Genomic DNA, 10914 nt, shown 5'->3' on the forward strand with positions numbered 1-10914 from the left:
GTTTGTGTTTCATTTTTTTTTTTTTTATTAATATTAGTCTATTACAGATGGACCAAGGTGACTTTAGAGTATTTTGGGGTCAAGCAAGTCTTCCTATCGAAACATTTTATTAGGTATATGGCAAATAACGTTTGGAGCGTCTTTTTCCTTTTTTTTTCGCTTTGGAGTTGTTATGCATGGCAACAACATTGAAATCTTTACATAAATGGCGGTGGTTTTCAAAATGGTTTGATTTATCCAAATGCGAAAGATGAAATACAAAAAATTCACCCTCTTGGGTGAAACCCTTTTCAGGATAAATTTAATCATTCTGCCTCTAAATTTTATCGTTAGACGTAATTTTGGTATAAATTTTTTTTAGAATAGCCTGAGAATCTAATTTCATGCTAATTATAAAATTTTAAACTACAAAAATGGTTAATCAAGTAGATCTATAAACACATGAAAATATTGAAAATGGATGGTCCATATAACGCAATATTTAGGACTCAAAATCTTTTTTTTTTGTTTTTTTTGTTTTTCCATATTCATAATCTTGATCCCATAGTCATACATGCATCTCGATGTCGAGATGATCAATTAAAGGTTTTTCCAACTTCAAAACAACTTTTTTCAATAGATTTTTGAGGTACACCTTAGTTCTACATTTTAAGGTTGCAACATAAGCTTTTGTTTTCCTCATTTGTCATGTTAAAAGAACTTTAAAAAAAAAATACTATCCCCAATTTCTGGATGGTCAGGTCTACTTATGAACTCAGAAACCAATTTTCTCTACTAAGATTCTCGTCATGTGATTCTAAAGTAGATTTGAGAATAGTAGGCCTGAGGGAGTAGATGTACAGTATTATCCCGCCTGGAGAACGCTGCACACGTTCACGAAGTAACAGGAGTAGGCCCGCATTTTATTTGCTTCTATGAAATTAACGAAAAGTCACCAACAACTTCGCTAGATATGAATGAAATGCGATGAGGGCTTTGATTGAACCACCGTTATGGTTTACATTTTGTAAAATTGAACTGTGTTATAATAGGGGCTCAAATCCCCACTAACATACCACTTCTTCCTTTTTTCACTTACCTAAAAAAAATAAATTATACTATTGAAGGAGCACCTCAAAAATGCAGTTTTGGGGCGACAAAGCCTTGTGATATGAACATTTATTGTTTTTTTTAATTATGAAATTTAAAGTTCCAAAAATCATGACCATCAAGTAGATTTATAAACACTTGAAAATCTTGAAAATGGACGATCCATATAATGTATTAAAAAATGAACTATTTTTAGAACAAGTCCCTTTTTATTTTTTTATGTCTATGAATCTTGATGTCGAGATGATTGATATGAGGGTTTTTCAGTATAAAAACAACCTTATCTGGTGGGTTTTTTAGGTGCACCTTAAACTTTTTCTTTGTCAAAATGCACCTAATATTTTTACTATCGGGTATGGTTTGGATAAGATGGAGCACCTCTAAATCTAAATCTTGCCGAAAGATACATTTTGATATCACGGACCGTTACTATGAAAATCTATTTTTACTTTGAAGTATGAAATGTAAAGCTGTAAATGTAGTGTAGATTGAGTGGATCTATGAAAACTTGAAAATTTATGACCTAGATAATTTATTTCAAGATGCATTATTTTTAGAATTTGATATCTTTTTCTTTTCCTCACACCAATACACTTTGAGGTCGGGGTCGAGATAATCAATTGTTCAAAGCCACATTTTTAGGTGAAATTTTGAGATTCAGCTTACATGTGGAGTATAAGATTGACACTTTATATACACTTTTTTCTTTTACTATTTAAAGGGTGAGCTTTGTATAAGATGCCCACCGTATACAATGCGTAAGGTACAACTCTAAATTTTGCTGAAAACAAGTAATTATGGTATAAAAAACCTTACTTTAACTTCAAAATCCATATTCCGCTCTAATTATGAAATTTAAACATTTAAAAAAGAGTACACATCAAGTAGATCTACAAACACTTGTAAATCTTGAAAATAAATGATCCAGATAACAATGATGTACTAAATTGAGGACTTTAAGTTTTTTTTTTTATATATATATTCATACATCTCGACGTTGAGACGATCAATTGGAACGTTTTCAAACTTCAAAACACTCGTTTCTACTGAATTTATGAGGTGTAGTTACTTCTATAGTATAATATAAGGTTGCTTCCTTATACAAACTTTTCCTGTAGAAATTGGTATCAACTCCAACAATGCATCCCCCATGAAAAATCACTAACAACATGCGACAAAGAAAAAGCTAATAATCAAACATTGGAAAAAACCTCGTGCAATATACATATATGTCGGTTATCGTATCTAAATTTAAGAGAGAGAATTTCTTGTTTTACGTCATTTCAAAATGTACAGTATAAAATATAACAGGTAAATAGCAGGTCTAATGGCCAAAGGAAAAAGGAATGATAGCGGCCCTCCCTTTCTCCTCCTCCAAATCCAACGGTTAAGACCCCTTCCTCCAGGGCAGCCAACCGGATCTCGACCGTCCATCTTCTTAACTGAAAACTACAGTGAGGATATACACGTACACACCTACTTGCACCATTACAAACCAAAATACGCCCCCAAATCCCACCCGCTCCCTTTCGAGCCCTAACCCACATAGTCCCTCATCAAGTGTCCACCCACTAGGTTCCTGTACCCTCCCATTTGGGACCCAAACCCAGTCCCATGGTCCTCCCCCTCCAAGAACAAGAGAGGGTTTTGCGGATTTGACGAAAAGCCGAAGTTCATCGCCCCACCTTGCTGTAATCCCAACGTTAGCGAAACACCCTCCCCACTCATAGAAATCTGTCTGTGTGTCGAATTCTCATCGGAATAATTGCCCGAAAATTGCAACTGTACTGAACTCTCTTCGGTGTAGTTGCCGGAAAATTGCCTTTGGCCAGAGTCCTCACTGGGAAACATGCCGGAGAAGTGCCTTTGGCTGGAATTGTCGTCTTGTGCATATGGGAAGCCCAATTCGGGAAGGTTTCTGGCGACTTGGTCTTTTGTGTCGGAGATGACAATGGAGGATAGGGATTCTGAGTCTCGATCTTGTGCGGTTGCGTTGGGTTCAGATGGCATGAAGGGGCTGTTGGAATTAGGGTTAGGGTTTTGTCTGTCTTCTATGTCTTCTTTGGCTTCTTCAAGGTACATTTCCTCCACCATGGGCTTCCATAGTCTAACTCTTGCATTTATGAACCAATTGGACACCTGAACATTACAGGCACGAATAAAATTACAACAGGACTAAGTTTTCAAGATGAATTTATCTCTACTATTCAAAAAAAGCCATGCAAACTACTGTAGTTTGGAGCTCGACTGCTAGCGGGCTCGCCCGAGCAATTCGGGTTTGCCGCCATGGCAAGCCCGAGTATCCCGAGTTTAGTGTATATTAAAAAATTTATAAAAAAAGTTTCAAAAAATAAGAAGTTTATTTGGTTATATTTTTATCATTATGGCAAAGTTTGAAAAGTGTTTTGATCAGATATTTTTACATTTTTCTCTTTATTTTTTATAATTTTTAAAATACCCCTGGTCACATTTATTTTTTCAAAATTCATTTTCTCACTACTTTTTTTAACCCCATTTAAAAATGTTTTGTTTAATTTTATTCTAAACATATATTTTTCATATTTTTTGGATTTTTTGTAATTTTTATTTTCTAACATTTTTGTTGTCGTGGTTGGACCCTACCCGACTAGGGCCGAGTAACTCATAACTCAGCCAAGTTCCGTGGCCAAGTCATGGTTTCCTACACAAGTTTAGAGACTTATCTTCGGGAGTGTCTACATTGATAATGTAGGGTATGGTACACCATAGTTCTTCACCACCGGTATTTCCGATTAGGGACGGTGGAGATTAACAGCAGCAATAATCGAGCAGAGCTAAATATCCACCATCCATCACCTGCAACTGACAGTGGATGCTGCCATCATGGTGTCATTATCACTATGCTCCACTGGGGATATGATATACATTCCCCTTGTCATATGCCCATAAGATACGTTCAGTACGCACCTTGCGGTTGTGAATTTGTAAAAACGTTTGAAAATACGGATTTTCAAAGACAAATGGGCCAAATATGTTACAGACTAGAAAAACAAACGGTGCTTTCACTCATCAACATTCTTATAGAAAACCAGAGAGAGAGGCCTGGCTTCTTGTTTAACATTCCGCACAGAAAACCAGAGAGAGAGGAGAGAGAGAGATGCCTGGCTTCTTGAGAGTCCAGTCTGCCTTGCCAGAATATGCTTGTCGACGTCACTCGGGTAACTGCACCACATAACAGAAATTTTAAAGATCATTAACAGAGATATAACAGACTTTAGTCGGTATTCATGGAGTTGCAGAGAGATCGATCCCAGAACCATGAATTTCTTTGAGAATTAGAAAGAGGAGGGAAGGAGGTGATCATAGTCCCTAGCCATGTGCTTATTTTGAGAGAGAGAGAGAGAGAGACCTGTATTTCATTAGAGAGATAAAGAGAGAGCTTACGGGTGAAGAAAGTGCTCGAAGAGCCAGGCCCGAAGAAGGGAGACGGAGCGCTCAGGCAGGCCTCTTTGCGGCCTCCAGGGGTGGGCCTCCATCATCCCCATCTGCTGCAACGCCCTTTGCCGCCTCAGTCTCTGATCCACCAGCTTCAAGCTCGGCGTCTCCCCCCTCGTCGCGCCATTCAGAGACACCATTACAGCAGCCTCCTTCTCCCCAAGAGCCACCCTCGTTGCCCTCAACTGAGCCACTATCCCATCCCTCAGGCACCTGAAGTGCCTCGACATGGCCCTGGACGCCATCCCCAGATACACATGAGCCGCACCCGCTCCCGCCACCGCCTCAAATGAAGACGCCACGCTTCTCATTCTTTCACAATATTGCTTGTATCTCTTATCAACCTTACAAACAAAATTTTCTTTCAACATAACTCAATTTCAACGGTTACACCTCCAATTTAGAAAAAGAGAGAAAAAAACAAAAACATTTCCTTCACAACTTTAACTAATTTGATAGAAACACAAAAATAATCAACAGTTATATTAAAATTAAGAGAGCGACATTTCATGAAATATATTGATGATCTTCAAATTTAAAGAGAGCAATATTTGATAAAATGTGAAAAATATAGTGTACATGGGCTCTTTTTTTTGTTTTTTTTCTTTTTTTTTTTTAGCGTTATGGGCTTCTAGTATTCGACATTAAAACATGCATACATACATAGACCAGCATAAGGTACGATTGAGGCAAATGGGCATATCGTCCATCATATTCAAAGTGGAGGAGAGGTACATAATCCAATTTGTTTCTAGAGATAGATGTACATGTCATGTGTACCATTGGATGATAGGCATAACATTAATGGCCGTATACAGATGCAGAGGCATTGGGAAAGAGCTTTTGGACAGTGTTTTTAATCACTAAGGGAAACTGTTTGCTCCTTTAATTGTAGGGAAAAGATTCTCAAAGTGTAAGAGAAGCCAGGTCTGCTTTTTAACCATTTATGAACGGAAACTCTGCACCATCCAACTCGTGAACCCCCACAAGACAGCCTCTCATGGAAAATCCCTTTTATCAAGAAACCCAATTGACTAAAATGAGAGATAAAGAGAGAGAGCCCTTTTATCAGGAAACCCTAATGGCTAAAATGTGTGTGCGTGTTAGAGAGAGAGAGAGAGAGAGAGAGAGAGAGGGACAGTAAGGAAGGGAAGGTAAAAAAAAACTACAAACTGTGGAAATTCCATCTTAAATTTAATCTAAAGCCAACTCCTAAAACACAGAGAGAGAGAGAGTATATACTAATCGGAATTTCATCATATTACTAAAGCCAAATCATAAAGAGAGAAAGATTAAAAGAAAGAGAGAGTAAAACTGTATCTCATGGAAATTCAATCTTATTACTAAATCCTAATCTTGAGAGAGAGAGAGAGAGAGAGAGAGAGAGAGAGAGAGTACCTCATCGAGCATGGAGACCAACTTGACCTTGCGCTTTTGGAGCTCGAAAAGGTCTGAAGAATACACAGACGGAGCGGGCTCCATATTCGCGCTTGTTGAAACACCGTGACTCCGACCATTGATTGACCGCATGCTCTTATCTCTCTTCGATCCAAGGTTACAGAACTCATAGAGAAGTTTTTGAGCAGGAACTAAGTACCTTGAATTCTTAATTTCGAGCATGGGTTTCTCAGATGACAGAGAGAGAGTAGGCCAAATGTTGGAAGCATTGCTTTGAGAATCCAGGAACCTGTTTTGCAATATAAATTGGTTTTCTCCAATGGGGCTTTGATTTGACTGTGGGTGATCCAACTGTTGAAGCATATCAGTAGAAAGACCATCCATTGAAACACCAGTGACTCTGGATGGATTGTTCTTCGATTGAAATCCTAATAGTTCAAGGTTGAAGATGTCATGGTTAATCATCTGCGATGTTTCTAGGGTTTCGACCCCATCGAATACCAGAGCTTGTTGAGGATGCTGATGATGGTGGAGATGGCTATGTTGTTGCTGCTGCTGATGATGGTGGTGGTGGTCAAGGGACCGAAACTCCATGCCTTGTTGAAACTCAGAAGGGAGAGACCTTAAACTCAATGACCTTCGATCAAGCAATACACTATCTTCCATACCCATATCAAACCATTCACTGCAAACCCATTTCATCAAAACGATCCAACACTCAAAATAGAGCTCAGATCAGTCTCTTGTTCACCATTAAAACGAAATATGCAGGTTTTATATATGATCGCAAAGAAACATCGGCAGGCAATTCTCGAGGAAGGTGACAATAAGGTTTGAGACAGGTCAAGCAGCAATAAATAAGTAAAAGCAGGTGAAGAACATACAACCCACACAAGCAAGAGAGATAGAAGAAGGATACTTTCAATTTATCAGAACATATCCAATTCCCATGATCCTTTAATGGAAGAGTAAAAGCACCTGCAGAGTTGTGGAAATCGTTTTCGGCTCTGAACGTGTGCAGAAAGAGGAGAGAGAAAGACTATTGCTTTCTTTGGTTGCTGATTAGCGGCGGCCGCATGGCAAGTTCTGAAGCCTGCGATCAATCATGGAAAAAGAGCGGCGCTACTTTCCAAGACTGTGCTGCTCAGAAGAATAGAGAGAAAGAGAGAGAAAAAGAGTTGAGGATTTTTCTTAATTTCATTTCTCCATTTTGATCATCTGGTCCTTTCTCTCTCTTCTTTCTTGCCTTTTATTTATTTGGGACTTTCTCTCTCCTCGAGTTTCTCTCTCTTCTGCAAAAATGGTGCTAAAAACAGGTGACTGAAGCACCGGGTCACAATGTGGTCCAACGTTCCCCAACTAACTCCAATTAATCATCCCCCACCCATTTTAAAAAGTGGGGGCCTTTGCCCATATGACAATGGGACCGCATTCTTTTCCTCTACTTTTAGCATTTGTTTTTGTGGTCCTCTCTTTTTCTCTCATCATTTCTATGAGTGTCAGTTTCCGGCATCTGAAGGAGGCCTTTGGATATCACCTGACACCGCCGGAAATCGACATTAAACGACGAACTCCGAGTAGCCTTGTTTACGTGGTATGTCAATCATTATCTATCCGTCTGTTTATTTATTTATTTATTAATTTATTAGGAGTATTTGGGCCACACAATTCCATTTCCTTTGTGCCAAAAAGGGTGCGGCGGTTTATTGCCTAGGGCTTATGTCAAAAAGAAGAGCGGCAAGTAAGTCAGAATGAAATGCAACGCGGCACTACGTATAGGGGTTATTTAGGTAAAAATAAAAGACCCGGGCTCTAAACGGCCAAGCCCGCATACGTAGAAATGCGGGCCTCTTAATAAAGCTATTTTTGAGATGCATTTTAAGACTTAATTTTTAAGGACATGTAATCTCTAACATATATATCATGAATATGAATAAATAAATGAATTTTAAAAATTTAAAATAACAATTATGATAAGTGAACATTTGGACGGTTAGTTTTCATTATTTTTAGATAGAATACCTACATGCATCCATCTTTACGATGCATGATTTACACTTTCTGGACCGGATATGCAGAAATGCGGTCCAACCCACATGAAACAATTTTTCAAAAAGAAGGCACTGAAAGTCTAATTTTAATACTCCCCAAATAAAAAAAAGAAAGAAAATATGTTTGGGCCTACCAAAATAATAAAAATTAATGTTCTTGTATAATATAATATTTTGTATATTTTCGACAGTCAGTAAGTTGGATTTTCAATCAGTCCAATCACTTATATTAGGTAAATCAAAAGTTTGACTTTCGAGTAATCCAAATTATTAGTTTTTTGTTTTTTGTTTTGAGATGTTTGAAAATTAGATTCTCATTCCAAAGATGAAATGCAAATAAAACAAAAAACTTGAAAAAGTAGGACCTCATGAAAAACTGACATCTTTTTCTAATACCGCATCTTATTTTCAAACCGTACATCATTTCCCTAAAAAATAACCTGAAAATTTCACCAAAAAAAATGTAGACTTCAAGTGTATTTAAATTAATCATCTCAACTAGAGATAAAAAATATGAATACAAATAAATTTTAAGTCCTATACATAATATGGCTTGCAATATATTATTTCTACTATTTATTTCCAAATATTTACAAATTTATCATATTTGCACGATTTGTACTACTACAAGGCAACACTAGAAAACCCTTTGATCGCTTAAATTTTATTCACCTTAAAATGTAGAATTAGGGTGTACCTAAAAAAATCCGTCGGAAAAAGTTGTTTTGATATTGAAAAATACTTTAATTGATCATCTCAATATCGAGATATACGAAAGATGGAAAAAAAGAAGATTTCAAGTTCCAAAAATAACACATCTTGCAACACATTATTGGAACGTCCATTTTCAAGATTTTCACATATTAATAGATCTACATAATTTGAACTATTTTTAAAATTTAAAATTTTATAATTAGAGTTGAAAATGGATTCTTAAGACATCTTAAGAATTTTTATACTAAAATTACATCTTATAAACACTTGGTATCTTTTCATTTTTGGCCGAGTTAAACTTTCAAACTAACGGTAAAATGAGATTCTTGGAAAATAAGATCTCACCTTAAAATAACCCAAAATATGGATCATTTTCTAATACCGTAAATCACCTTAAAATAACCCAAAATATGGATCGTTTAGCAATACCGTAAATTATTCTATCGTCCCTACGTAAATTTACGAAATTTACATAAATATCCCATATTATTTGAATATTTTACAAATATCCCCAATATTTTATATTTTTCGTTCATATGCCTTTTTTAAGATCACATCCAGTATTTCAAGTTCTGTTTTTACACCTTTCACCACAAGGGGTTGGTAAAAAAATACTAGTTTTAAATAAATAAAACGATCAAAATAACTGAAATACCCCTAAAATTTGTATAATATTTGTTATTTTATTTTTATTTAATTGTTTTTGTATTTTACATACTTGTCATGATGAAAAGTACGAACACACAAATTTAAGCTCAATCAGATGAATAGAATAAAGATAAATTTGAAATGCTGGATGTGTTTATAAAAAATGAGACACAAACATCATCATCATCGTCATCATTTGAGATGAATCCGAAATTTTTGGGATCGGCTATACAAATTGTGGAAGGCCATTTCGCTCTATTAAAAACCATACTATTAGTCAAAACATGAGTCATCATATTTTTTCTCACTACTTCCATCAATTTCTTTTGGGGTTTTTTTTTTTCTCTTTTAAAGCCTTCCACTTGAACGGAATCACCTCTCCTAACTTGTGTTGTTATGTGAAGGCGGCACAAAGCCAACCCATTTAATTCTGCACTCTCTTATTTTATCACTTATTAGATATACTTTAAGTTCTTTTTTTTAATATATTCACTTCGAATTCTATCTTTCTTTGTCCTTGTTTTTGGTACTACACCCATTATATGGACATGTTGTTTTTTGACCGCCTCAGGTTCCATTCTATAAAGCATAGGTGGCCTTACAATTTTTTTACATAACCTTCTCTTCAATTTAATAAAATATAAAATATTAAAATTAAATATTAAAATATTAAGAAATAATTTTTAAATTTGTAGGGGGTATTTAGGCATTTCCTATTTTTTTTTCTACTTTAAGAGTGGACTAATATAAGTTTTATTGAAACATAAAATATGAGGTGGGTAGAAGAAGCCCTTCTTACGTTTTCCACGTGTGTACTTTAGGTGGCATGATCAAAAGATTGATGTTGGCCATTGGTAATGTCATACCCATGTCTTTTACTAATATGGTATGGTATATGCACGCATGCATGTATGTATGTAAATGACATGCAACGTCATCACCGCACAATCCAGGCAGCATAAATGGGCCCGGAAGTAGGCCCCACGAAGGCTCTCATGATCGAAGGGACGACGTCATCCGCACGGCCCCATGCTTGTCCGCGTTGGAAGAACGCGTATTTTCGCTCCTGCCCTACCTCCGTGCTTATTAATCCCCCTCTTTTTTTTATTATTTTATTTTATTTTTAAAATTTTTTATTATTTATAATTTTTAATGCATCTTATGATTATTTTATTATTTATATTTTAATATTATTTACTATTAATTTATTATTTATAAATTTTTAATGCTTTTTATTATTATTTATATTATTTTATTGTTTTAGTTTGTTTTCTTTGTTAATTGTAGTAATAGATTTTTTAATATTAAATGTATTTTAATCAATATAAATTGGGGGTTATTGAGGCTAACCCAACAACACACGTATCCATAACTTGAAACAAGATGGAAATTTAAATACGATAAAAGGTGATTTTTATAGGGGAAATAGTACCAATATTATGAGATTATATACAATAAGACTATTTACTTTGGGTAAGGGAAGTCACAAATATTTATATCCATCTGATGTGAAATATGATAGTTTGGGTGTGTCATAAAG

The 10914-nt window shown here is 35.7% G+C and overlaps 1 protein-coding gene across 2 annotated transcripts; it reads right to left on the reverse strand.

Annotated features, from left to right (window-relative positions):
* Nucleotides 1–2289: 2289 nt before the first annotated feature.
* Nucleotides 2290–7342, reverse strand: LOC18424441 (BEL1-like homeodomain protein 10). Of its 2 annotated transcripts, XM_011630702.3 has the most exons (5): nucleotides 6940–7342; nucleotides 5962–6646; nucleotides 4513–4907; nucleotides 4230–4290; nucleotides 2290–3228 (listed from the first exon to the last, which is right to left on the reverse strand). In XM_011630702.3, exons 2-5 carry the CDS (start codon nucleotides 6631–6633, stop codon nucleotides 2626–2628), a joined length of 1731 nt encoding a protein of 576 aa, XP_011629004.2. In that variant the 5' UTR covers nucleotides 6634–6646; nucleotides 6940–7342; the 3' UTR covers nucleotides 2290–2625. The 2 variants fall into 2 exon arrangements, with proteins under 2 accessions (XP_011629004.2, XP_020517349.2); XM_020661690.2 differs by having other exon boundaries at nucleotides 5962–7342.
* Between the last annotated feature and the right edge of the window lie 3572 nt (nucleotides 7343–10914).

Source organism: Amborella trichopoda, chromosome 9 (assembly GCF_054954075.1).
Source record: "Amborella trichopoda isolate Santa Cruz 75 chromosome 9, AtrichopodaSantaCruz75HAP2 v2.0, whole genome shotgun sequence".
In the NCBI taxonomy this organism is placed as follows: Eukaryota; Viridiplantae; Streptophyta; class Magnoliopsida; order Amborellales; family Amborellaceae; genus Amborella; species Amborella trichopoda.

Coding starts and splice junctions, on each gene's coding strand:
- LOC18424441 (XM_020661690.2), bottom strand. CDS start 6,663: ATGAAATGGGTTTGCAGTGAATGGTTTGATATGGGTATGGAAGATAGT. Junction 4,291..4,512: donor TTCGAGCACTTTCTTCACCC/GTAAGCTCTCTC, acceptor TATGTGGTGCAG/TTACCCGAGTGACGTCGACA. Junction 3,229..4,229: donor CTGGACTCTCAAGAAGCCAG/GCATCTCTCTCT, acceptor TGTAATGTTCAG/GTGTCCAATTGGTTCATAAA.